The 27,893-nt window shown below is 55.8% G+C and overlaps 1 protein-coding gene and 1 pseudogene across 2 annotated transcripts; one reads left to right on the forward strand and one right to left on the reverse strand.

Annotated features, from left to right (window-relative positions):
- Window positions 1-16,524: 16,524 nt before the first annotated feature.
- On the reverse strand, window positions 16,525-26,351 carry LOC114670303 (palmitoyltransferase ZDHHC8-like; annotated as a pseudogene). Its single transcript, XR_013398750.1, has 9 exons — window positions 26,126-26,351; window positions 24,089-25,187; window positions 22,330-22,609; window positions 20,242-21,030; window positions 18,620-19,623; window positions 18,343-18,369; window positions 18,011-18,130; window positions 17,329-17,433; window positions 16,525-16,734 (listed from the first exon to the last, which is right to left on the reverse strand). The product of XR_013398750.1 is annotated as a palmitoyltransferase ZDHHC8-like (transcript).
- On the forward strand, window positions 16,795-19,473 carry LOC114670302 (coiled-coil domain-containing protein 188). Its single transcript, XM_077950465.1, is given in 10 exon segments — window positions 16,795-17,194; window positions 17,197-17,679; window positions 17,782-17,895; window positions 17,968-18,072; window positions 18,349-18,411; window positions 18,479-18,531; window positions 18,635-18,700; window positions 18,864-18,921; window positions 19,175-19,224; window positions 19,299-19,473. Coding segments are annotated over 10 exon segments (1,431 nt in total). The 5' UTR covers window positions 16,795-16,930.
- Window positions 26,352-27,893: the final 1,542 nt, after the last annotated feature.

A 27,893-nucleotide genomic window follows, 5' to 3' on the forward strand; every position in this document is an offset into this window, starting at 1 on the left:
GAACATCCATGAAACCACTCCTGCTCTGGTACCAGCGCTGCTTCCAGCCCTTAGCTATTATCTTATCTAAGCTAGTTAGTCTCTTGGAGCCTCAGTTTCCTCATCTGTAGGGATGTGGAGGATTATACAAGATGTGAAGAGAAAAGCATGCAGCTTGGCCCAGAGCAGCTCTTCCGTCCTGTCGGTTCAGCCAGGCCCCATTGCTGAGTGCCTTAATAGGACATTTGATGCTTCTCTGACCTGGCACCAGCCTGCCTCCCAGGCTTCTCCCTCTCAACTTTTCCCAAGCACAAATGGCAAAGAGAGCATGGTAAATTCTATTCAGGGATCTGGTGCTCTGGGAAATGCTGGAAAGGCATTGTAGCTCAAACCCCTACCACTAAGGCAGCAGCACAGCCCTTGATAGGTTTCTTTGGAATTTGGAGGCGAGGCAGTGTACATCACATTGGGGAATGCTGCTCAGACTCGTTTATCGGGTCCTCAGGAGACTGGTGGTTTTTAATCAGGCCAGAGCAAGGGAGGCCTCTGCAGCAGGTCCAGTCTATGGCGTAAGGGCCTGGCCTCTTTGGCCATATAACCAGCAGACCCCATGGTGCTGGAGGTGTACAAGGTAGGTATAGATGCTGTGTGGAGTCTCAGGGGAGCCCTCATAGGACAGTCAGAGTGCAAAGTCCTAGGGTTCTGGAGCAAGGCTATGCCTTCTGTATCAGAGAACTACTTACTGTTTGAAATGCAGCCCCTAGCATGCTACCGCGCCTAGGATAGACACATGCCCTTCCGTTCCTCTTGCACTTTCCTGTGCAACCTACTTTCCACTCTACTTGAAATATCCTTCTGCTCAGTTGTTCCCCTCCCCTAAGGCTCAGATCAATGAGCATCTTCTCCATGAGGCCATCTCCAATCCACCTGAGAATTCCACTGTATGACTTACATCATCAATATCTCTCAAACCTTAGCTCCAGTTCATCATCAGACAGCTGCAACTCATCAAACATCCCTCCACCAAGGGGGCATGAGGGATCTCTGCCTGTAGTGTTTCTTTCTGTTTTCTTTTTCTTTTTTTCTTTTTTTTTTGAGATAGTCTCTTGCTCTCTTGCCCAGGCTGGAGTACAGTGGTGAGATCCTGCAGCCTCAAACTCCCAGGCTCAACAGTCCCTCTGCCTTGGCCTCCCAAGTAGCTGGCATCACAAACGCACACCACCGCGCCTGGCTAATTATTTATTTTTTGTAGAGACAAGGTCTCCCTATGTTGCCCAGGCTGGTCTTGAACTCCTGGATTCCAGCAATCCTCCTGCCTTGGTCTCCCAAAGTGTTGGGATTACAGATGTGAGCCACTGTGCCCAGTTTCAGAGGGCTTTTTCTAAAAATAGAAATAAAAGAATGTCCTTCTTCTTTCTGTTCTCAGTCTTTAGGATGAAGTTCATGCTCATTACACAGCTTACAACAGCTGAAAGCATTCTCTCCTACTGCAGCCAACCCTCAGCTGATCTCTTCACACTCCTCTGCTCCCAGTTGGTACTCTTGTTTTTTCCCAGTTTCTCCACCCACCCCTTCCATCACCAGACAAGCTCCATTAATCTTCCAAACCCTTCTCTCCAAGGGAGCCACCTGTCCCCTTCTGTAGTTACCACAGGGCCTTAGACATTCCTCTCCTTCGTGTGTGCTGTATTGAAGTGTCTTGTCATCTCTGTCCACACCACATTGCACCCCAGTGCCCAGGGAAATGTGGGGGAATGTGGACTCTCACTAAACCTGTGTTCCATGGACAAATGAACAAAATGAACATTGGCACTGAGTCCACACTGAATACATGTTTATGGAAAAGAGGTAGATGGAAAAAGGAGAAAAGAAAGGAAGGAAAGCAATCCATCTCTATATCCAAGTGTCTCGAGTAAGACCAGATACTGCTAAGTTTGTGCAGTGAATGAATGAATTAGTGATAGAACAATAAATGAGTGAATGACTGGTCTTGCCAGAACCTGGCGCAATGCCTGGCTGGTGTGTAGTGAATACAGGTCCCCAGTCCCACGTGTGTTTCAGCATTCAGAGCTTTTCGGACTGTAGGTAGACAATGCACACCTACGTTGCATGTTATCACACAAGCTCGGGGTGGGGGCAACATCCCGACACCCACATTAATGCATCCACAGAGAAACATCTGAATACTGGGATAAATAAAATGAATGAATGTGTGGGAACAAAAATGACTGATAGCCACAGATCAGTCAAGGCCCCGTTTGGCTGCTGGGTGGGTTACAAAAAGCCTCTGGGTTTTTGGAGCTCTTCCAGATTGGGGATTGTGTATTGGGATTGTGGGTCTATTGATATAGGTTGGACCTGTGTGCTCCACCAAATCTCATGTTGAATTGTAATCCTTAATGTTGGAGGTGGGGCCTGGTAGGAGGTGATTGGATCATAGGGGCAGTTTCTCATGAATGGTTAGCACCATCCCTTTGGTACTGTTCTCGTCATAAGAGTTCTCACGAGATTTGGTTGTTTAAAAGTGTGTGGCACCTCCTCCGTCTCTCTCTTCCTCCTGCTCTGGCCATGTAAGATGTGCCTTCTTCCCCTTCGCCTTCCACCATGATTGTAAGTTCCCTGAGGCCTCCCCAGAAGCTGAGCAGATGCCAGCATCATGCTTCCTGTACAGCCTGCAGCACTATGAGCCAATTAAGCCTCTTTTCTTTATAAATTACCCAGTCTCCAGTGTTTCTTAATAGCAGTGCAGGAGTGGATTAATACACCTATGCTTAGTAAAGGTCTGTTGAATGACTGAGTGCCCTTGGCTGCTCCCGCTGAGTGTTACCCAGGGCTGTCTGTTAAGTGCATGTGTCTCTAGAGTACTGCAGCCTCCCAAGCTACTCACCAGGATGCTTTGTATCAGACGGAGGCAAGGGATTGTTGGAGCCACTGAGGATCTAAGGAGCCTCCTTCTGTGGACAGAAGCAGTGCCCTCCATAAGCCATCTGGTCATCAGAAGGTAAACCCATCTCCCGGAGGGCCTGGGCACCCGACTTTCACAGGGGAAGCTGGGAAGGGCAGGAGCCCTTGAGCCCAGGCAGCCACGTGTGGAAGTGACCTCAGTGTGCTGGTCAGATAGTTAATTTCTTCTTCTCACTTTTGATAAAAGGCAGCTGTTCCCTGTCATTCCATCTGCAGCCTTGTGGGGCCCGAGTGGCCACCCCGCTATGGGCTAAGTTGTGGTCCCCTTAAAATTCACACATTCAACCTTAACCCCCTGCACTTCAGAATGTGACTATTTGGAGATAGGACTTTTAAAGGGGTGATTATGTTAAAAGGCGGCGTTAGAGTGGGCCCTAATCCAATCTGGCTGATGTCCTTATGAGAAAGGAAAGCTTAGACAAACAAACCAATATTAGCACCTTGATCTTGGACTTCCAGCCTCCAGAAATGTGAGAACATGAATGTCTGTCCTTTAAGCCTCCCAGTCTATGGTATTTAATTATGGCAGCCCTGACTGCCTAAGGGGCCCCAACTTAGCTTTGACACCAAGTTCAAAGAGAAGCCAGAAAATTTCAAAACTGGCGTTTGTTGTTCTCCTTCTAAAGACCTTTGTGGGTGGGGCCTCTGAGAAGCCACAGTGGGAGGTCAGGCAGTGGCGGTGAGGCTGGTGGCTGAAAGTACAGGCTCCCTTTGCTGCCCTCACCAGCTGAGAACTTGGCAAGGGACTCAACTTTTCCTGCCTCAGGCTCCTCATCTGTAAGATGGAGTTTGCAACAAGTACCTCCTCCCAGGGTGGTGATGAGAACTGAGAGAATTGATATTTGTAAAGCTCTTATAATGGTACTTGGTATGTAGTAAGCGCTTCATGTGATTATTTGTTAAATTACCATTTTCTGGCAAAATTACAGCTTTAAAACGTGAGGCAGCAGAAATACTATCCACCTGACAAATGAATTTTCTTGGTATGTTTTCTGCTGAAAATCTTGGGGTAATGAATCACTATGGCCAATACTTAAATGAATACTAGGACCATACCTATCTCCTGGAATCTCAGGGGACCCTCAGAGTCATTCAAGTTACCCACAAGCATATTTTAACTACTAAAAACTTTCTCTGTACATTAAGGAGCTGGGATTTGTTTCTGGGGAATTTCCTGTGATTTCTAACAGCTAGCAATGGGTTTAACTGCAAATTCACATGGAATTTCAGCACCCACACAGGCTTTTGAGCTCTACAAATTCTGTCACTTGAATAACTCCAATTTCTAACATTTACTGAGGACTGACTGTATGCCAGGCTGTTTGATGTATACCTGTGAGGCAGGTGCTAAAATTAACCTTATTTCACAGATGAAGGAATGGAGGCTCAGAGAGGGTAGGCAACTTCCCTAATGTCACACAGCAGGTAAGCAGAGAACTCGGCATTTAAAGGCAGAGGCCAGGCTGGGCACAGGCTCATGCCTGTAATCTCAGCACTTTGGGAGGCCAAGGTGGGTGGATCACTTGAGGGCAGGAGTTCAAAACCAGCCTGGCCAACATGGTGAAACCCTGTCTCTGCTAAAAATACAAAAAAAATTAGCTGGGCATGCTGGCAGGCACCTGTAATCCCAGCTACTCTAGAGGCTGAGCAGGAGAATTGCTTGAACCGGTGAGGTGGAGGTTTCAGTGAGCCGAGATTGTGCCACTGCACTCCAGCCTGGGCAACAGAGTGAGACTCTGACTGAAAAGTAAAATAAAATAAAATAAAATAAAATAATAAAATAAAATAAAAGACAGAGCCTAAATGCATAAAAATTATATACCAGTGTCTCCTTATTAGCTGGGAGATGTTGGAAAGCCACTTTAGCTGCTCTGAGCCTCAGTTTCTTTAAAATAGGGATAATCATGCCTGTTTTCAAGTTGTTGCTTGGATGGCCTGTGCTTGGCACTGGAAGGCATAGGGGAACTGGCTATAGTAGTTACAGTGGTGGTTGTCATCACTAGCACCTGCCTTCTTCTTTCTAATACACACCCAGAAATCACTGAAAGTACTTACTTAAGCCATGAGCTGTGATTCAGTGGCCTCATCTGCAACATGAGGACAAAAATCGCTAGTCCCACTTCAAAACATTGCCCTGGAGGTCAAATTAATGATAGAACATGCTTTCATAAGCCAATGAACTCGGAATTCTGGTTCTACACAGCCATCAGCTAGCTTTGTAATTTGACAAACCTCTTTATTTCATAAACCCACTTCCTCCAGCTTAAAATGAGGAGGTCAGTCTGTCTACATGAGCTTCAACAGTATTAGGAATTTGAAGCCTCCACTCTTCTGAGGACAGATGAAAAGTTTATTTCCAATGAAGAGAGTCTTCCTAAACCATGGAATAAAAAAATAATGGGTCTTTCCCGGCACCCAGGCCTCAACTCAACAATCTCTCCCCAGAGGAGCCTTTCCTAACCACCTGTTGTCTCCCTAAAGATATCTTCTCTCCCCACTTGTGCCCTTCATAGCATTTATGACTCTCCGAAATCATCTTCTCAACCTCGTGTCTCATCTGTCTCTCCCCACTAAAGTGTATGCTCCCAGAAAGCTGGTACCATGCTCGCTGCCAACTGCTCAGTTTTTATAAGCTTGTAATAAATACTCAGTACATACATGTTGAATAAATAAAATGATTCAACAATTTTGCAACTTATACAACCTTAGCATTCTTGGATGTCAAGATGCCAGAACCAAGGCTGGACATGACATGTTTAAAGGACTGAAGTTTTTCAAACCTATCTGAATGTCAACTCTGAAGTAGCAACTGCATTTTTTGGAAACAATCATTTGTAATATTTTTTGAACAAAGACCAAATGGACCCATCCCCTCTTTCCTTTTTATGTAGTTGTTTCTTCCACCCTAAACCTCATCACATGAGGAGTAAGGCAGACACTTGCTGTGACTCACTTACCCTTTTTCAGAGGGAGGAAAGGTGATTACTGTGTGCTTGGCTGGTGGGCTCCAGCACTTACAACAGCTGATGTCATCTGTGGAAATGCCCAGCTGTTGAAGCCAAGAGCTGCATCAGTTTGAGGGAGTGGCAGCATGGACAGTTGGAATTCTTACCATAGGCAGCGGAAAGCCACACTCGTGGCTATTGACTCCGATGATGGAAGGAATTGCTTTAAATGCTTTCTGAGACAATAGATCTAGAGGCTCATTAGGAAAGAAAGCACCATCAACCACTTGAGGGAAAACCTTTTTCTGTAATAAGGAAGAAAAAAAAATCAGCAGCTATTTCTGTTCACAAAATCTGCTGTCCCAAATCCTGGCCAAGCAAAGCCGACCCAGTCTAGCACTGGCTTAAATGCGCTAAAAAAGTAAAAGCAAACACTATGGGCCCAGCTCAATATATCATTTCCTGGCAGCTCTGCCATGTACTTCGGCAAGGGGGCTAAACTTGTCTGTGCCTTATTTTCTTATCTGCTAAATGGGAATAATAACATCTACCTAAGAAAAACAGTGGCCTGTGATATGGTTTGGCTGTGTCCCCACCCAAATCTCAAATTATAGCTCCCATAATTCCCACATATTGTGGGAGGGACCCGGTGGGAGGTAATTGAATCATGGGGGCAGGTCTTTCTCATGCTATTTGCATGATAGTGAATAAATCTCACGAGATCTGATGGTTTTTATAAAGGGGAGCTCCTCTGCACAAGATTTTTTTTTTGCCCACTGCCATGTAAGATGTGCCTTTGCTCTTCCTTCACCCTCCACCATGATGTGAGGCCTCCCTAGTCATGTGGAACTGTGAGTTTATTAAACCTCTTTCCTTTATAAATTACCCAGTCTCAGGTATGTCTTTATTAGCAGCATGAGAAGAGACTAATACAGCCTAGCACAGAGATTCTCAAAGTGTGGTTCCTAGACCAGCAGCATCAGCATCATCTGGGAACTTGTTAGAAATGCACATTCTCAGGCCCACTTCAGGTCCTCAATAAGAAACTCTGTGGTTGGAGTGTAGCCCAGGAACCTTCTTGTAGCCAGTCCTCCAGGTGATCCCAATGCATGTTCAAGTTTGTGAACCACTGGCCAAATGCAAAGGGAAAAATGGTGGTAGATGGAGTGGCCAGGACTGTAGAGGTTGGTGTTAACACCTTCCTCAGATGTCTCCCTGAGACACAGTGCCTTGGACGTGTCTGGATATTTTTTGGGTCTTAGAAAGCAACACTCAGCTCTAATCACGGTTTCTTTAGGTTTCTGTTTTGGGATTTGGGTAGAAAGGAGCACATGAAAGAGTTCCACACAACATCAGGTCCAGGACTTATTATCCATTTCACTGAGTCTCTAGCATGGCTCAGAGTGGACATTGAGTACACATCGCATAACTAGCAAATGTTGAAATCTGAAAGATAATGATCTTGTTCATTCAAAGACTCATCAAAGGCTCTCAAGATTGGAAGGGACATAAAAGATCACCCGGTCCAGTTAACTTTCACTGATTGAAAGTTTGTCAGCCTGGGTCAGCTAGATTTTGCTTAAATACCTGGAAAGGTGAGCATCTCACCACCTTCTAAAGAAGCCCAGTCCTTTTCCAGACAACTGAGGTCTTGAAAAGTTTTTAGTTACACAAAACTAAAATGACTTCCTAATAGAACTTCCAGGTCCTGATTGACTTCAGCTTCTGGAAGCATGCGTAACAAGTGTGGTCCCTCTCTCCAGTGAGATGCCTTCAGGGACTTGGAGACAAACCTTGTACTTTGCTGAATCTTCTCCAGGCTAAGTTGCACCCCTGCCCCAACAATTTTCTTAAATTACCTACAAGGGTTCTATACCCCTACTTATTTTTTTTACAGCTGTTACCAAGTATCCCCAATCCTCCTCTTTTCCATGTTCCAAATCCAAACAAATAACAGAGCAGTAGGATTTGCTCACCTCCTCATTCAAAGGGCAACACTGCCCCCAAAACTGCCCCCTCCATCCTCATCTAGCTGAGGGCCAGCAGCTCCTTGGAGGATTTTGTCCTCAGGCACCTCAGCAGGACCTCAGAGTCTGAGGCATTGTTCCCACAGAAATGTGCAACCACCTGCAGCTATTTTCAGAGGAGGACCAGGTCAGAGCATGATATTGAAAGCATCTAGGAAAATGAAAGCTGGAAAATGCCCTCCAATCAGCCACAGGTTGGTCCTCCACATATGAGTCCATCCTACTACCCCTGCCTAGCCCCATGCCCCTATAATGGAAGGTGCACATGGCACACAGGTTGCCACTGCATCACACTCACTCTCTTGCCTGGCTCTCCTTGTCATCTTTAGCAAACACCACATCTGGGGATGGGTGTTTGTTGGTCTGTGGCCATGGAATGGAATCAGGATTCCTGGTCACAAAGAGATCAGTCCTGTGAGCTTGGCTGCATTGGTACTTGGTCCCTGCGGAGTCTAGAAGCTCAACCTTGAGGTGCTAAATGAAGACAGAAACACCAAGAGCGAGGAGCAGCTTTGCAAGCTCCTTCCTTGTCAGTAGAGGCAGGGCTCCAGATCAGATTCTCAGCTGGTCAGCCCTGCCCAAGCCCAGGTCCACTCACAGCCTGGAATGTCCTACCTGTCTTTTTTCCTGCCTCTATACCAATCCTTCTCATTCTTTAAAGCCCAAGTCCTTCCCTCCACAGTGTCCTTTCAGGGCATTGCAGCCCCCAGAAACTCCTTTCCCATCCAATCTCCTATAAGCTCAATGTTCCCCACCTTCCATGCCTGGCCCATTGCTGAACACCTGCTTTCCTTGTCACTGAACCTTCCATATTTGTAGAACTCGTGGGGGCTCCACCTCCCCCAGCCTCCATCATTCCCTCTCAGGTGACTCTCCATGTGGTTTGCCTCTTGGAGTCTCTACAGGGGACCCCTGTTGACCCTAAGCTGGCCTCCTGTGGGCCGGGAACCTGGCCATCCCTCTGATTCCTGGTTCTTCCTCCAGATGGGCTGTCTCTTAGCTGAGAGCAGCGCCTACACCCAGGCCACTCCCCAGCCACGGCCTCGCTGACCCAGGCCACAGCGGCTGCCACACCCTGGTCGGGGCAGTCACGACCTTGGACAGGAGCTGGGACCCCTCCTCCAGAGCCCACTGCCCACTGACAAGTGGGACAACTTGGGGCCAGGCCGGGGCTGCCCGAAGGCTACTATGCTTGAGAAGGCCCCAAGACAGGAGCCCTGCCCCTTGGGAGGGGTAGCAAACAGCCCCGGGACAGTGCCGGGGTGTCTGGGATGATTTGTCACCATGTGAAATGTGGGATAGACACCCTCGACTCAGCAAGGGAACGTCTGACTTCCCGGCCAGCCCCTGTCCTAGGCCCCCATGGGAACTTCGGATCCAAGTGGGGAGGGGGCTCTCCCAGTACTGCCCCTTCCCTGACAGAACTTCCTGCCCTGCTGGATGCCCCGGCTGCAGCTCCTGAGAACCACTTGGCCTGCTCTGGGCACTGCGTCTGCAGGGGCATGGTGCTATCTGGTGGTGAGACTGGGAACTGCACCACAGCTCCAGCCCGTACCTGCACACAAGTCCAGGAGACCGAGGGGCGGGCATGGAGGGATTCTGGGCCCTGCCACTCTGCTCCTCACCTGCCCCGCCCCCTGTCTCTCGCTCAACCCAGGAGCCTGGTACTGGGACACAGAGACAGGCCCCAGGAGCTCACAGCCCAGCACTGTTTACTGCTCCAATGGGCAGCCTAGTCCCCAGCGGGTGCTGGGCAGGCACAGGGCAGCGATGGGGACGGGCAAGGAGTCCTGGCTCTTGGCCCCAGCAAGGACCTGAGAGATGACCTGGGCACCGACCATCAGGCACTCTGCCACACTGTCCCCCCAGGCTCGGCTGTCCGACTAGAAGGGGCAGGTGGGCAATGAGTGCCAAGAAGGTGGACTGGCCACGCCGGGGGGCTCCTCAGGGACAGGGTGTCTCTGGGCCTGGACAGGGGTGGGCATGTTCAGTTCAGCCCCGGTGACCCTGGAGTCAGGGGCCTGGCAGCCCCAGCATAGCCACCTCCTGGGGCCTTGGAGCCCTGGACACCCCAGCTGATAGTCATTTACTGGGGTTGCATTGTCCATGAGAGAATTTTTCCTTGACATTCTTAAATTTCTCTGATTCTTAAATAAAAAATGTGAGAATCCGTGTCCAGAGACTCACTCAGGAGGGAGACAAATGGCCTGCCATCGCCCGCACCCTGGGAGCGGCTTGGCCATACTGGGAACAGGGCAGACAAAGGGTGAGCCCTTACCTCTCTGAGCCTCGCCTCTGACATGGGGAAGCCCCAGGGACAGGGTGGTCATGGGCCCAGCATCCCCAGCACTCTGCCCTTCCCCTACACCCTGTTCCCAGGACCCAGCCCCCATCTGTCCTTTGTCCCCTCAGGGGTGCCCCACAGGGTGGGAAGGCAGAGGAAGCTGCCCGGCACTCAGGGCATGTGTCCACTCACCACCCTGGCCCTGGACAGGGCGGGGCGCTCTGCAGGCCACCGCATCCCTCACATAGCCCCCGGTAGACCCGTCCTCTTGGCTGTGAGTCTAGGGGAACCTGGGAGGCCCAAGACCACTCTTGGAACCCCACGGGCCCTGACTGAAGGCCACCACGCACCTCTTCCCCTCCTGAGGCAAAGGAGTGCTCACACCTCAGGCCACAGCCCAGGCCCTGGGAGGACATGAAGGATAGTGCCCACGCCAGGGCCCATGGCCATTTCTCCCAGGTTTTCTGGGACCCCCAACCCTCCACGTAGGGCAGCTCTGAGGGCTGGAGAGGGAGCAGACCCTGCCAGGCAGCCTGGGTGGGTGTGGGCCAGGAGCCCATGTTAAGGGACACAGAGATGGGGTCCTCTGAGGGCTGTGGCCGGCCCAGTGACCCCGAGTTCCATCCACTCAGGGCCTGTTTCTTGGCTTTTGAGATATGCTTGGGAGCAGCCAAGCACAGGCGAGGTGGCTCACACCTGTAATCCTAGCATTTTGAGAGGCTGAGGCAGGCAGATCACTTGAGCCAGGAGTTCAAGACCAGCCTGGGCAACATGGCGAGACCCAGTCTCTATAAAAATAAAATAATAAAGAATTAGCTGAGCATGGTGGCACATACCTGTGGTCCCCAATACACAGGAGGCTGAGGTGGGAGGATTCTTCAAGCCCAGGTGGAGGTTCAATATGCTGTGACTGCACCACTGCACTCCAGCCTGGGCAACAGAGTGAGATCCTGTCTTAAAACATAAAAATAGAAAATAAATAAAATGAGCTTAGGGCATGGAACATCAAGGCTGCAGTGTGGACAGCAGAACAGCCCCTTCTGGCCCCTGCCCTGGGCTGCAGCCTCGCTCCAGCAGGAAGGACTCAGGTCTCCATGCTGGGCGTCCCAGCCTCTCCTCCTCTTTGCCCTCCCAACCCATTCCTGGGCAGCAGAGGAGGGGTAAGGGCACAGGGCAGCCCCTCTGAACCAGGCTCCCCAAGGCCATCTGGACACCATGGCAACATGGGCAGGAAGTGGCTTCCATGGCAACTGACGTCCAGGGAGGTGCCAGCCTGGCAACGGGGCCACGGCTCTCCCAGCAAGCCACGCTGGCCACACGTTCTGTCCTTGAGACCGGGAGTTCTGGCTTCCAGCCAGTGCCCCCGCCGCAGCCACGCCCTGTCCTGCACGACATCCCAGAGCCTGGACCTGAGGCAAACCCCCATGCCCACCGCAATCCAAGACACTGCTTGGCAGGGCACTTGGCCTTTGTTAAGCTAGCATATCTGATCCCGTGAGTGGGGGACCCCAGGGCTGGGGATCCAGGGCCCTGTCTCTCCAAGAGTCCCCCACCTTCTCAGGCTCAGGGCGATTGGCAAGGACTACAGGGAGGGGTGAGGGGGGCTGGAGGAGGAGGGGCTTTAGGGCTGACTGACAGAGCAGCAGCATCCATCTCCTGCACAGGTGGGGAGAGGGGCTGGGGCATCAGGGAGCTTGGGGTTTCCAGGCCAAGGAGGGTAGTGTGCCCAGGGTCAAGGGTGACGGGAGGACACTGGGCCATTCAGTGTGTCCTGGGTGCCTCCTTGGGGCCACTGGGGAATCTCATCCAGGCCTGGGCACCTATGGTGGGATCTAAGGACCCTACCTTGCTATTCGCCCAGGAAGCCAGTGTTGTCTTCCTTATTACAGGAGCCACCCGTCTCCGTGAAGATCTCTCCCTCTTCATGACATCCTGGCCCCTGTGGGGCACCTGGCAGGCTGGGGACACACAGAAGAGGTGCAGCCCCACCCCACTCACTCAGGGACACAGAGAGGAGGAGGCAGTCCCCTCCCCTGCTGCTCAGGGCCTCCTCCACCCCACCCCAAGGCCATCTTGCCTCAGGGCTCCTCCAAGAGGCCTTCCTTAGCCCCTATCCCAAGTTGTCCCATGGGGTCTCTGAGTTCAGCACATCCTGAGACCCATGACATTCCAGCAAGGAAACAGGGCAGAGGCCAGGGGAGGGTTCTGAAGGCTACCACTGCCCTCTGGCAGCTAAACAGACAGCCTCCAGCAGCCAGGACCAGGTGTCCAGCCACCTCTGCTGGGGAGGCCCCACGTGGCACCGAGAACAGGAGAGAGGTCATCTGCAGACAAACTATTTCGAGACACTTCTTGAGGTGGTGAGCGGAGGCTGACGTAGCAGGACAGCCTGGCAGGAAGAAGGCAAGTGGCTGGCAAGCAGTGGCCTCGTCACTGGTATGAAGTGACCATACCAGTGCTGCGAACAAGCATGGCAGGACAGCAGTGGGAGCTGGTACTGTCCCCACTCTAGACTGCAGCCCTGCAGCCAGAGATGAGTGGGAGCCGGTACTGTCACCACTCCAGATTGCAGCCCTGCAGCCTGAGACACCGCCTGGAGGCAGGAGGCCTCCCTTCCAAGACCTGGCTGTCCAGCTTCCTCAAGTTAAAGAGAGGAGTGCCTGGCAGCTCTGCCTGCCTCCCCTATTAACAGGGATAGAAAAGAAAGAAAAGCCAGACATTTGAGCACTGAGTCTCATGGGAAGTTCCAAGACTAAACAAAAAAGAACAAGAGAGAAAATGCAGAAAGCAAAAGATTCGTCTTCCCCCAAACCCACTTTATCCCTAAGAGCAGAACAGAATTCTCTGGAACAAGAAGAGGGGAGCTTGGGGAATGATGTCTTGGAAATGAAAAACAGGACTGCTAAAATCCAAAACCAGTCTGTAATTTTTATTTATTTATTTTAAACAGAGTCTGGCTCTGTCGCCAGGCTGGAGTGCAGTGGTATAATCTCGGTTCACTACAACCTCCCCCTCCTGGGTTCAAGCCATTCTCCTGCCTCAGCCTCCTGAGTAGCTGGGATTACAGGTGCACACCACCACATCCAGCTAATTTTTGTATTTTTACTAGAGACGGGGTTTCACCATGTTGGCCAGGCTGGTCTGGAACTCCTGACCTCAAGTGATCTGCCTGCCTTGGCCTCCCAAAGTGCTGGGATTACAGGTGTAAGCCACTATGTCTGGCCCCAAAACCAACTTTTTAAAAAGCAGAGAGAGAGTGTGTGTTTGTATTCAAGGAAGTCTATCTACAAGCAAAGGTAGAAAGGACTCACAGGATCAATTCAAAGGGCCCAACATCTGACTGACAGGAGTTCCAGAATGAGCAAGAAATGTTGTCAAAGAAATGCCAGGTCTCAAGGCAGAACGTGCTCACCAAGCGCCCAGCACGGTGAGGAAGGAAACACCTGCAGTTGGTGTGACTCCCAGAGGCGCAAGGATCAGAGGGGACCCTGCAGGCTTCTGGGGAGAAGGCTGGCAGCCTGGCCAGATCTCACCACCGAGGACCACGACCGGCCTTCCAGTCCTGTGGGAAAATGCCCTCAGCCCTGATTCTCTCCCCAGCCCGATGTCCAGCAGGCGTGAGGTCAGGATAAGATGCTTCTAGGCCTGTGAGGCCTCTCTCTCTCTCTCTCTCTCTCTCTTTTTTTTATTGAGACAGAGTCTTACTCTGTTGCCCAGGCTGAAGTCCAGTGGTGCAATCGCAGCTCATGGCAACCTCTGCCTCCTGGGTTCATGCCATTCTCCTGCCTCAGACTCCTGAGTAGCTGGGACTATAGGTGCCCGCCACCACGCCCAGATAATGTTTTGTATTTTTAGTAGAGACAGGATACTGGGGGAATCAGCCCCCGGTATTTCAACATAGGTTCTTTTCTATTTTCCCTAAGTGTTGACCATTCTGATAAATAAAGAGAAAGAGTACAAAGAGAGAAATTTTACAGCTGGGCCTCCGGTGGTCATCACATATTGGTAGGACCATGATGGTGACCTGAGCTGCAAAACCATCAAGTTTTTATTAGGGATTTCAAAAGTGGGGGGGTGTATGAATAGAAAGTGGGTCACAAAGATCACATGCTTCCAAGGGCAATAAAAGATCACAAGGGCAGAGAGGCAGAGTAAGATCACAAGACCAGGGTGAAATTAGAATTACTGATGCGGGTCTATGTCCTGCTGGGCACGCATTGTCATTGATAAACATCTTAACAGGAAACAGGTTTCGAGAGCAGACAACCGGTCTGACTAGAATTCGCCCGGCTGGAATTTCCTAATCCTGGCAAGCCTGAGGGCGCTGCAGGAGACCAGGGCATATTTCATCCCTTATCTTCAACCACATAAGACAGACACTCCCAGAGCAGCCGTCAATAGACCTATCCCTGGGAATGCATTCCTTTCCCAGGGTTATTCCTGGCTGGGAAAAGAATTCAGTGATATTTCTCCTATTTGCTTTCTGCAATAAGAAAAATATGACTCTGTTCTGCCCGGCCCCACAGGCAGTCAGACCTTACGGTTATCTCCCTTTTTCCCTGAAAATCGCTGTTATCCTGTTCCTTTTCAGGGTGCCCAGATTTCATATTGTTCAAACACATGTTTTACAAATAATTTGTACGGATAACACAATCATCACAGGGTCCTGAGGCGACATACATCCTCAGCTTACGAAGATGACAGGATTAAGAGATTAAAGTGGCCGGGCGCGGTGGCTCAAGCCTGTAATCCCAGCACTTTGGGAGACCGAGATGTGCGGATCATGAGGTCAGGAGATCGAGACCATCCTGGCTAACACAGTGAAACCCCGTCTCTACTAAAAATACAAAAACTTAGCCGGGCGAGGTGGCAGGCGCCTGTAGTCCCAGCTACTCGGGAGGCTGAGGTAGGAGAATGGCGTGAACCCGGGAGGCGGAGCCTGCAGTGAGCTGAGATCCGGCCACTGCACTCCAGCCTGGGTGACAGAGTGAGACTCCGTCTCAAAAAAAAAAAAAAAAAAAAAAAAAGAGATTAAAGTAAAGACAGCCATAGGAAATTATGAGTATTGACTGGGGAAGTGATCAATGTCCGTGAAATCTTCCCAATTTATGTTCAGAGACTGCAGTAAATACAGGCATAAGAAATTATAAAAGTATTAATTTTGGGAATAAAAAATGTCCATGAAATCTTCACAATTTATGTTCTTCTGCCATGGCTTCAGCCGGTTCCTCCATTCTGAGTCCCTGACTTCCCACAACGACAGGGTTTCACCATGTTATCCAGGGTGGTCTCGATCTCCTGACCTCATGATCCGCCTGTCTTGGCCTCCCAAAGTGCTGGGATTACAGGCATGAGCCGCCACGCCTGGCAAGGCTCTCAGTGTTTCCTCCCACGTCACAGCCCACTCCAAAACTCAGTGGCAAAACAACTATGACAGCCTGGGACTCAGCGTACATGGCCAGCCACTTGGCTGCCGTCTGGGCTGGTTCTCTGGGGGTCTTGGCTTGTCCACCCATCTTCAGGCAGCTGGGGACGGGCTGGGACAACAGAAGCCTCTCCTGCCCCATGGCCTCTCATCCTGCAGCCCAGCCCAGGCCTCCTGCATGGAAGACAGTCCCCAGAGCCAAGCAAGAAAGGTCCAGGCCCAGCGCACAAGTGTTGTGCCAACCTCTGCCCACAGCAGCTTAGGAGCAGCCCACTGGCCAAGTGCATCCGAGGTTGGCCCAGAGCCCAGCGGTGGAGACTGGGACCCGCCTCTTGATGTAGGAGTTGAAGTTACCTTGCAGTGGGGCCAGGACACTGGGAGAGGAGGGAACGGCTCTGTTCCTACCACATGAGGACTTCTCCAAGCCAGCTTTCTGAGGGTTAACTGAGGGTTGAGGGGTTCAAGGAGGAGGACATGGGCACTGGGACTAAGGGGCAGTGAGAGGCAGTGGGGCAGATGGTGTGAGGAGCACCAGGGAGCAGGAGGGAATGGGCCTGGGGCATGAATCTGACCCCATTGTTGGATGAATGCTCTTCAGCTGCCCAAATCCAGTCCCACTGGTAACAGCGTGGCCTTCGGCAAGTGACTAAAGGGCTTCCTGCCTCAGCTTCCCCACCCGTAAACAGAGGGTAACAATGGCATGTACTGGATCTGGCATAAAGTAAATGTTCAATACATAGCTAGAAAAGAATGTTTTAAAACCTCAGAGATACATCAGGTGAAAAGAAAAGCTGGGCTGCAGGATGACCTCTTCAGTGGGAACGAGGGGCAGGGGATGGCAGCCCACCTCCAGGAGGAGCTTAAAGAGGAGGCTCCTGGCTGCAGACACAGGAGACAGAGGTGGGAAAGGCTTGGAAGCCATTTTTATTGTTTGATATTTTTTGAATCCACACTGTGTGTGCATTATCTGTTTTACATCTTAAGAAAAATAACAGGGCTGGGCACAGTGGCTCACGTCTGTAATCCCAACACTTTCAGACACTGAGGCAAGAGATCGCTTGAGGCCAGGAGTTTGAGACCAGCCTGGACAACACAGTGAGACTGCCATCTCTGCAAAAAATTTAAAAATTAGCCGGGCATGGTTGCACACACCTGTAGTCCTAGCTACTTGGGAGGCTGAGGTGGGAGGATTGCCTGAGCCCAGGAGTTGGAGGCTGCAATGAGACATCATTGTGTCACTGCACTCCAGCCTGGGTGACAGAGCAAGGCCCCTTCCCATAAAAAGAAAGAAAGAAAGAAAACTCACATGGTGGGTCAGAGGCAGTGCGGTCATCAGGTGGGGCAGCTTCAGGACCAGGTGGAAGGGGCCCATTGCGACCTCCCTGGCTGCACCCAGGCCTTTGTGACTGTTGCCTGGGGCAGCCTGGGAGCCAGTGAGTCACCCAGAGCCCTCAATAAGAGGGCAGTAGGTCAGGCCAGGCCAGAGCCTGGACCTGGGGTCAGTAAGGGGTTGCAGGGAGGGATGGCGGGGCTGAAAACCCTGGGCCCCTGCGGCCACCCCCACCCCCACCCCCACCGTGTCCCCCAGCTGCAGCCTCCAGCAGCCATGGAGAATGCCTGGACTAGCACTGCCAGGGATTTGTAGGGTGGCCCTGCCTGGTCCCCATCTCCTCTGCTCGCTCAGTTCAGTCCCAGAGACCTTACCCAGTTCCAGGGGCAGGAGACAGGGGCAGGGGGCCCAGGGTAGAGAGCAAGGCTCCTGCGATCTTTCTGTCCAGCAAGGAGCAGACAGCAAGAAACCCTGAGGGACTGAGACAAGGAAACCTGGAGACAAGGCTCAGGTGGGGCTGGCCCCTGCACCCAGGGTCAAATCAGAGGGCTTCCAGGCAGGAGGGATCCACTGGCTCAGGGCCCAGACCCTGTGCATGCCCATCCCTGTCGCTGGAGGGAGGGGCCCTGGCCTCGCCCAGGGCAGCCCTGTCCCAGCTGCAGTGCGGGCCGCTGGGTTCTGCAGAACAGTCCTTCCTGCAGCTGGAGCAGGAGAATCACAGTCTGGTGAGCACCCCACCCACCGCCTGGCACCCTTGCCCCAGCCCCAGCTCCAGCCCCAGGAGCGGCCATGACAGGCAGTCCCCTCTCTCTGCCCCCCACCCCCAGAAAAGGCAGAAGCAGGACCTTTGGGAGCAGCTAGGGGCCCTCCTGGGGCCGGGGCAGCAGTTCCTGCCCCTGTGTCCCGAACACTCAAGCTGCACTCCCCTGGCCTGGTACAGAGCCCAAGGACCCCATGCAGCCAATGCCCCACTAGCCCACAGCCTTGGGACTGATCTGGGGGCTCTCCCACAGCCCCCCGACCCAGCTAGCATGCAGCCCTTGGGGAACAGGGTACCTCTGCAGCTGCTGTGGCAGGAGCTGTGCCAGGGGCAAGAGACCTTCGTGCAGCAGTCCCAGGTGGGCCTGGGGGAGGGGCTGTGGGGGGAGGAACTTTCATGCAACTCTCCAGGTGGGCCTGGGGGGGTTCAGTGGGGAGGAAAGAACCTTGGTGCAGCAGGCCAGTGGGCCTCGGGGAGGGCCTATAGGGGGAGGAACCTTCGTGCAGCAGGCCCGGTGGGCCTGGGACAGGGCTGTCGGGGGAGGAACCTTCGTGCAGCAGGCCGGTGGGCCCGGCAGGGAGGTACTTGCCACCCTGCTGATGCTGCCCAAGCCCACCCTGGGCCTCACCCTCAGAACGAGCTGCAGCAGATCCGCCTGTGCTTTGAGAAGATGGTCATCACAGAAGTGCCCGCCTGGCTGAGGGGGAGGGGTGCTGGGGGCCCACCCAGTGGGTCCTCCTCAGGCATGACCCCACCATCCTCCCGACAGCATGGCTGAGATGCACATGGCCCTGAACCACCAGGCCACCAGGCTCCTGGTAGGTCCCCACAGAGCAGCACCCAGAAGGATGGGGCCGGGCAGGCGAGAGGCTGGGTAGGGCGGGGCCGGGGCCTGCTGTGCTTACCTCCTCTGGCCCCCAACACCTCAAGGAGGACGTCCGGGGCGTGCTGGACCAGAAGGACAACATCTAGCTGGGGATTCTCAGGTAACATGGGGGCAGGGACCAGGTCGGCTGAGCAGGGTCTCGGAAGGGGTCCTGGCCAGGACAGGGCAGATCCATCTTTGACCCCCCACCTCCATAGCACTGAGCCAGGGGGTGGGTGCCAGGCTGGGGGTGGAGCGCGTGGGGTCCTGACAGGCCTCTGCAGGGAGCAGGCCCAGTGCCGCACTCAGGCCAGGAAGGAGCCGCAGATGGCAAGCATGGCAGTGAGCCCCCCACGCCCCACTCTGGGTCTGGAGACCAGCCCCCCACCCAGGGCCCTGCTTGGGCGAGGGGGAGAAATGGGCTCCAGCAGAGCAGGTCCAGGGCAGGGGGCATCTGAAAAGTGGCTGCAGGAACCTGTCCAGGAGGAAAGGGCCAGGGCTGTGGTGGGGGGAGCCCTGTCTGAGGAGGGTTTCCCAAAGTCAGGGATCCCCGCCCTCAGCCTGGACCATCGGGGTGGGCTCCCCTCCCCAACAGAAAGGAAGGCCAAAGCTGGAAAGCTCCAAGGGCCTGGCAGGCCAGCTCTGGTAGGTGACTGCGCGGCAGAGCCCAGCCCCCAGGCCCCCTGCGCACCCCTGCCCCTAACTGTCGCCACCCGTAGGCTGTTGACCCTGAGGCTGCTGCTGGGTGCCCTGCTGGGCGCCTACGTGTACATGGTGAACCCTAGGCCCTTCGAGGGGTTGGTGCCACCCCTGCTGAGCCATGCCATCATCTGGAAGCTCCGGGCCCTGCTGGACCCCTTCCTGCACCTTGAGGTGGATGGCCTCCTGTCCTAGGCCGGAGGCCCAGCGGTTCCAGCGAGGAGGCCAGGCGACCAGCACTGCCCCAGACGCCCAGTGGCCATGTCGGCACCACTGTGCACCATCCCTGCCAGGAGATGCAGAGAAGGGTGGAGGCGGGGTCTCTCCTGAAGGCTGGGCCTGTGGCTGGACATAGAGTCATGACATACATGGCTGGTAAGCACGTCTCTGTGGAAATTGGGGAAGAGACACCCGGGCCATCCAACAGCGAGGGTCCCTCAGGGTGGAGACCCCAGCCTCAGGGCTGGCTTCCCACCCCACATCCCACCTGCCCTCCAGAAGGCAGCCCTTCTGCACAGGGCTCTGACCCCCAAGGGGTCTTAGGAGGGTTTCCACTGAAAGGCAACAGCAGTAAGGACTAGGGGGTCCTCAGGTCTTGCCCCCTGGGCCAGGCCCTCCTGGGGACCTCAGAGGTCAGGTTTTCAGCACTGAACCTGCTGATCCACTGACCTCATGCCCCTCATGCAACTCCCCTCCCTTCCTGGCCACCACCCTCCCTGCCCAGGTCCTGTCACCTCCCCAACCCAGGGCAACACATTGGTAGATAGAGCTGTGGAGATCAACACCAAAAATTTTATTTGGGGAATTAATTAGCAGGGGTGCCCTTAAGAACAATGCAGGAGAGTTTTGTGGCTTTCTCATCCCAAAATGGGAGAAATAGAGCAGCAGCCCAGGGTAAACCAGGGACAGGGACCCTGTGCCGGAGAAGGGCTGGCCAGAGTGCCACGCTGCCACAGGCCGTACCTCTGCTGGAGGACACAGGGCTTGGGCTTCGGGCCCTCTGAGCTCCCAGCAGCATTGTCTCTGGGTGCAGGCAGCCCTAGTGGGGCCCAGACAGAGCTGGCCATGACCACAGGACCCTGGTGGCAGGCAGGGGCCAGTGGCTCACCACGCTGGCGGCTCCAGGAAATTAAGGCATCTGTTCATGTGTCAGGCGAAGGGCAGGAGTGCAGAGACCTTCAGGGGCAACCTGAGACCCCCCACCCAGCCCAACCCATGGAGGCCTGGGCTCCCCGAGGAGGAAGTGGCTTGGTCTAAAGAGCTTGGTTGGACAGGGAGGCTCAGCAAAGTTTGTGCTGGTCCCCGCAGCTCTGGTGCTGCCCCCTGTGGGGTGCTGGACCCCCTGCAGCAGGTGGGGGACTCACTGAGGTCACGTGGACACAGGGTCTCGGGCCCTGGCAGGCTGGGAGTCTGTCAAGCTGTGGCTGGTGGAGAAGAAAGCCCAGCTCACCTCTAGCCCTGCCCTAGGATCCATGGCAGTCTCACCTCCTGGGTCCCCAGCTGGGCTGTCCCAGGCCCCAGAGCTGCCTACTTGTCATCCTGCTAAGGCCCAGAGAGGCTGGGGAAAAGACTAGGTAGCCAAGTGCAGGCGGCACATGGCCCCACATGGGGGTGCCCCAGGTGGTCGGGCTCCAGGGGGCCCGCAGTGGTGGGCGGTCCTCCAGGCGGCCAAGGTGGCATAGGTGCAGCCCAGGAGGCACCCAAGGCTGGTCACGTTGCCCCCATCCATGGGTACAGGTGCCAATCTGCTCCCTGTGGGCTGCGGCGTCCGTGAGAGAGAAGCAGAAAGGTGGTCAGCACAGCGCCAGCTTCGGGGCCCTACAGCCCGCACCCCTCCCGCACTAGGACAGCCCCAGCCCAGGCTGTCTCAGCCCTGAACAGCTGCACATCCCTCACACTCCCTCAGACCTGCCCCTGGCATTTGTCAGGCAGGAGAGTTCCAGCAGGTTCAGCAGCCCCCACATGGCCCTGAGCCAGCAGGTAGCCCCTATGCACCCACACTTCATTTCGCCAAGCTCTTGGGTTCCTGGGATTCCCCTGTGGGTAGCGGCAGACCTAAGTCTTTCCCCCAAACACCCCATCACTGCCAGAACTGATGCAGACACAAGGCAAGAGACCCTCACACTTCCCAGCCATAGACCATCGGCCACGCCCTCTTCCCAAGCCTCTGACTCAGCCCAAGCCCACAGAAATGCCCCCGAGGAACCCACCTACCCCTGCACACCAGACAGCAGCCACCCCCTCTTCCAGGGCCCGGCCTCTGCCCTCCCCTAACTCTGGGGGTCCTGCAGCAACAGCCCTGGTCTTGCCCAAGGAAAGAATCAAAATAAGCTTTTTTTTTTTTTAAAATAAAATTATAGATATATAGATGTAGATATAAAAACAAAACAGACACAACGCAGGTGGATGCTGTCGTTGTGCTTATTCTCAGATCCCTGACACCAAGGGAAGCACGGACCCCTCCCCAGTGTGCTTTCCCATGGCGTGAGCACCACAGCCAGGCCAGGGTTGGGGATGTGGCATGCCTTGGGGCAGGGTTATCCAGTTTGGCAGGGAGGGCCTGAGGGCTGGGGAGGGGGCTCTGGGTGTCACAGGCCCCGCGGCAGCATCATCCCTGTGTCTGCTCCCGTCTGCCCCGTCACTTCCCACAAGAGCATAAAGCAAAGGTTGAGGCTTTGATGAAAGGGACAGTGGCAGCTGGAACACTGACACATGGCTGGCCATCTGTCCACAAGGACGGCGGAGGCCCTGGATGCCTCTGTCCATCCCTGGGACCCGTCCGTAAAGGGACCGTTGGGGGCTGGCCTGGCGATGATCTGGGGTGCATGGGTGATGGGAGTGGGCCAAGCCTGGCTGAGAGAGGGTGCCCCAAAGAGGCTGACTAGGCCCCCCTCACTGCCCTAGCCATGGGACAGGCCCAGACACAGACCAGACCAGCGGCCCTTGTCCCAGTGAGCCAAATTCCCCATGGCCAGATGAGTGGACGGGCAGGGAGGGCGCCTGGGGCAAGGTGTGGAGGCGTGGCACTCTCTCCCGCTGATGGGTCCATACCAGGCTAGGGTGGCCTCATGTTCCTGGGGCAGAGAAGTTGGTGGGGAGGGGGATGCGCTGCGGGGTCCTGGTCCCCGTGGCACCACAGCAGATGGGTGGTGGTCAGTCCTCACACCGAGATCTCGTACGTGGTCCCACCCACGCCGGACACCTTCTTAATCAGCGTGTGCTGTGTTTGGCTGGCAGAGGGCCCTGGGGGCCAGTGGTAGGTCCCAGCCGGGCCAGGCCTGGGGACTGCCCATTAAGCTTACCTGGGGGAGTCTTCACCTGAGGGTGGTTCCTGCATCAAAACAAGCACATACACGCATGCACACGGTGAACACAGGAATGCATCGGGACAGAGGACGGAGGAGGCAGCAGGACATAGACGACACGGACGTGGACTGGTGTAACCATGTCGTGGGGGCCCAGGGCAGTCCCTGCCCTCTGGGCTCGGAGGGTTCACCTGGAAAGCAGGCGGGAGATGCAGAGACTGCCTGGGGAGCAGCTGTGCCATCACAGGACAGACAGAGGTCATCAGAACTGCCACCACCCTCCCGGGTCCCTGGGTCCCTCCTAGGCAGCACTGGCCCCAGAGAGCATGGGGCAGCCAGGTGGGCACTGACCGGAGCCCCTGTCCTGCCCTGCACTGGAAGCCTGGTCACTCTGCCTGGCCTCATTCCTGCTCTCTCTCAGGAAAACGAGGGGCTGCCCTCCTGCCCACCAGTGCTGACCAACAGTAGCTCTACCCTTGCCGCTTAAACCTTCTTGAGGCGAGAGCCCTTTGTCCCAGGGCTGCGATCCCTGTCTGGCTGCAATGCTGCCCACTTCTAGGTCTCGGGCTCCCCATTCATCACTGCCAATGGCAGCCTCCTCCTCAACTCCACAAAAGCTGGACAGACTCCCACCCTGTGGGGTAGGGGAGGTCTACTCAGGGCTGGATGGACTGCTGTGCCCTCAGCCTCTTTGTGGCCAAGTGGCCTGGCCTAGGCTGAGCTGGGCTCTCCCCCTGGGGCTGCATCTGACAACGGGAAACATCTGAGCCTGTGCTTGAGGTTTCCAGGCCCAGATGGGGCAACAGACGCCATGAGGACACCATGCACCACGGCCTGGGTCCTGGCCCTAGCAGGTGTGCAGTTCTCCTACCTGGGCCTGGGCCTACGAGCCAGCTGACCCTGCTTTCTCAGTTACCAATCTACTGGGTGCCTGGAGCACACCTGCTTTCTCCAGTCCTCAGTTTCCCCACCTACAAGCAGGGAAGTCCCTGCTTCCTGGAACTATGTCCCACAGGAAGGGCCAGGGACCGGCCACCCAGGGTGGCACATTCTGCGGCTAGGTAATGTCCTCAGCCCCAGCCTCCAAGAGATGCAGCAAAGCAGACCCAGGGAGAGCCCTGGGTGGACAGGGCCACTGTGACCCAGGAAGCCAGAGCCACAGCCTAAAGGAGACCCAGGTTGCCGCATGACACCGGCCCCAAGGAGAAAGCCCCACGGCCTCCCACATGCTGGGTCTACGCCAGCTCTGGGGGAACAAGTTGTTGGGATGAGGACACAACTTCTCATACCCTGTCCCCAGAGAGTGCCCAGGACATCCTCAGAGCTGGGCCACATGGGCTAGCCAGGGCCTTCAAGGCAGGGTGAGGCACATCCTCCCTGTCCCATCCCCAGAGAAAAACTCAGGCCCCTGGGATGACCTATGAGTGCCCAGCCAAGAGGGGCCCTGCAGATGGCTGGACAGCTGCCCTGTGCCAGGAAGCCCACCCGCACCTCCCGGCACCCACCTCTGCACAGCCAGCGAGGGCAGTGGCTCTGGGAGGTCCATGTGGATGAAAGCGACAGCTCTGGGGCCCACGTAGGACGGTGAGTCAGGAGTGCCTGCCAGGGAGGGCAGGCCCTGGAGTGTGACTGACCTGTGTGAGTCACTGCTGAACCGGGGCCCCAGGGCATTGCTGCTGGCCTTATCAGCCTGCAGGGAGGACGACATCCGAGGTGCACGGCTCACGGAGCTGGACAGCAAGGACAGTGATGTCTGTAGGGCAGGGTTGCGGGCACCGCTGAAGCCGGGCCCAGCCACAGGGTCCTCTCTGGAGCCGTAACGCAGCGCGGAACCTCGGGGGCCCTGGCACGGCACACTGGCCTGCTACAGGGTGTAGAAGCTGGGCGCGTCATAGACGCCCAAGTCGCTGAAGAGTGAGTTGGCCTGGGAGCGCAGCAGGCACTCATGCTCCTCCCTGTCCTTGTGCTCCTGGATGGATGCCATGATGGCCCTGGACAGGTTGTTGTAGTGCACAGGTGAGGGCTCCGGGGGCCGGCGGCCCAGCATGGGGCTGAAGCTGCGGGGCAGGGGCCGTGGTGGGTCACCCGTTGCCCTAGGGTGCAGGTAGGGTCAGTGGTATCTGGCCACGCCAACTGCTGGATGGGCGGGGCAGGCATGGCCACCAGGTGGGTCAGGGTTGAGCACGCTATCATAGGACGGGCTGCTGTTGCCGTTGGGCAGTGCATGGGGGCAAAGATGCTACAGTGGGGCATGGGGGGGTGTCCACCCTCGGAGCGCAGGGGCTGCAGAGCGATGTGGTCCCCGCCCCGCCAGCTCAAGGCCTTGAGGCTCAGGGAGCACAAAGTGCTGAGAAGGCATCAGAGGTGCTGAATGACGGGGATGGCTGGTAGGCTGTGTGCAGGTCCCCGGCCCATAGTCAGGCAGGTCCAGGCTCGGCTCAGACACAAAGTTCAGGCTACGGATGTTGTCGTCCCCCAGGGTCAGGAAATCAGGGCCTGGAACCTGTAAGGAGAAGGCATTCTCACCACTGCCCACCTGCCACCCTGCCCGCAGCCGCCAGTCAGCACCCACGGCGGCCACACCTGGCACCGTGGCCTCAGGAACTGGGCCTCAAGGAGCCATAAGAGCCACACAGTGACCCATGGCCCTGTCCCTGAGCATCCATGGCTGAGGGGCAGGGGCTCTGCAGCAGGAGGGAGGCAACAGCTGGCTACTGCAGACACCCAGGGCTCCGCCCTTTGAGCCACACAGCCCCAGGGGCCCACCACTCAGGGCAGCCACAGGGAGGATGAGCCTCGTCTAGCCTCTGTGATGGGCACATGGGCATGGGCTTGGGCTAGGGACAAGAGCCTCAGGAACCACAAAGCCAGAAAGGGATCAGGGCAAATGTGGGCCCAATGGACTTGGCCAACCAGACCCAAGTTCCCCCCTGGACCCAGGAGTCCCAGAAACATGATGTACCCAGAGCCCTCATCTCCAAGCAGAGCTGCCTCCTCCTGCGAGGCACGGCCCCTGCATGCCTGCAGACTCAGACCCTTGGCCAAGGAGGCCCAGACTCCACCATGTGACTCTCTCCAGGAAGAACATCAGTCTTGAGGGGAGAGGTCCCTAGGGATGGGGCTGGTCTAGGTGCATGGGGTCCAGCCACAGGCCTGCCTCTCAGGGTGGCCCAGAAGGAGGGATGGCACCCTGGGGCTGTTCAGCGTTCCTGATCACTGCACAGACCGCCCTGCGCTGCCCACCATTCCAGTGACCACAGAGCACTCATGCAACCCAAGGAAGAGAAATGTGCTTTCTCAAGCAGGTCTCAAAGCTTCCAAAGTCTTCCCATAGGCCTTACAGAGTGACTAATTCCACTCCGTAAGGTGGAATTCCAGGCATCCCGGTACACAGTGCTCCTGGGGGCAGATGCCCACCTGGCCTAGGTCAATGCTGGCCAAGGGACAGATACCAAGCCTGGACGTCCCATGCCAGCCCCTTCCAGGACACCATGCTCCCCTCCGTGGCTCCCAGTTCTGGGTGCACACAGGCAGGGTCCTACCAGGAATCTCTATGGCTCCACCTGCCCCATCCGCCTCTTCTAGGCTCCCACTAACCTGCCTGTTTCCCCATCCAAGGGCCTGACTGCCAGCCCAGGCCCCCACCACGGACACTAACCTCCAGCAGACGCCCTCTTCATTGTAGGGATCGGGCGGGCGCCTTGGGGACCGAAAGTCGCTTTGGGTCTCCCCGCCGCTGGGTCCACACCCAGGCGCCAGCCGCTCCATTCTGGCCGGAGCTAGGCGCCCTCAGCTCCTCCTGGCTTGGGCTGGGCTTAGCCATGGGCGCACAGGGTGAGGGCGGCAGCGGCGCGGACTGGCGGGGCGCTCGCCGCGCGGGCCGCCAGCAGGATGAAAGTCGTCTGGGATCAGGTGGTTTGAGGTGCAAGGAATCCGCCCAGTTGACCCGCCCGCTAGCTGGGGCGGGTGGGCGACAGGCCGGGGATGGACCTTGCGGCGGGCTGGGAGCTCGGGGGCATCGGCCGGCAGGAGCGGGCGCGCTGCAGGCCAGGCGGCAGGAGGCGCTCAGCCAGCCCAGTGCACCCTGGCGGCGCGGCCCCAAAGGCGGCGCATTCCTAAAGAGGCGGAAGCCCCTGCAGGAGGCCAAGGGGATGGCGGCCTGGGCTGCAGTGGTCCAGGGCGCAGGCCCGAGGTGTGGCGGCCTAAGTTGGCCTGCTCCTCAAGCAGGCAAGTGCTTTGTCCCCAGGCCTGGGGATGGCCTCTGCCTCCTGGTCTCACTAAACCCATGAACTCCTCCCCCGACCCCCTGCACAGAAATCCCTTTCTGGAGCACGATCACCCCATTTTTCACTAAGAAACAGGCTCAAGGCTTAAGAGAGTTCTGGGGACCCTCCTGGGCCTTGTGGTCCTCTCTGCACCATCCCAGGGAAGGGATCCAGGCCTGATGTTACCTGTAACCCTTCAGGGGTCCCCCACCTCTTCCGTCCTGGGGAATGTGGACTCCAAACCCAGAAGAGGCTCTCGGAGGCCACCTGCTTAGTATCCCCCACTCTATCAAGCCAGCCCCCACGGGGCGGGGGGGGGCACGGGGCCAGAGAACCCAGTGATGCCCGTGCACACACCCCACAGGGGTGCAGGTGTCCCTTCTCTGCCTTCTGCTTCGAGCACCCACCGGGCCTCACTGATGAGCTCCTAAGTGCATCCTGGGGTCTTCAGACAACTGCCAGGCTGCCCCATACCTGGACGAGTGCTGGGAGTCAGCTCAGATGGGCTGGGTCCTCCCCAGGCCCACCCTGCATGAGAGGACCATGCAGATGAGGGTCTTGCAGGCCAGCCTGTGTCAGTCTGAAGAACCCTGACTCAAGGATGGAGTGGGCCAGCCTGAGGCCTTGATGGCCCTTCTCAGAGCCCAGGTCCGCTGATATCAAACAGAGACCTGGTGACTGGGCAGTCCTGTGCTCTCTGCCTGACCCTGTCGTGGAGGTGGCCCTGAGGGAGATGAGCAGGGTGCAAGACTGGTGGCCTGTCTGCCTTGTCCAGAGGAATTGAGGACCTACCAGAGCCCTGGTGCTCCCATCTCAGCCCAGTGGTAGGCAGCTTCGTGGGGTGGAGACATGCTGGGCAGGCCGGGCCCTCTGCCTGGTGTGCCCACACATCTCTGGTTGCCGCTCTGTGGCCCTCATCACCTTGGCCTGCTTTATCCCTATCACCCTTGTCCCAGCCTAGGCTTACCAGGGCATTGTGGAGTGCATGCCATTCCCAGCCACACAGAAGGTGAGGTGGGGCCCAGACACCCCCAGCCACTCTGCC

This window comes from Macaca mulatta, chromosome 10 (genome assembly GCF_049350105.2).
Source record: "Macaca mulatta isolate MMU2019108-1 chromosome 10, T2T-MMU8v2.0, whole genome shotgun sequence".
Classification (NCBI taxonomy): domain Eukaryota; kingdom Metazoa; phylum Chordata; class Mammalia; order Primates; family Cercopithecidae; genus Macaca; species Macaca mulatta.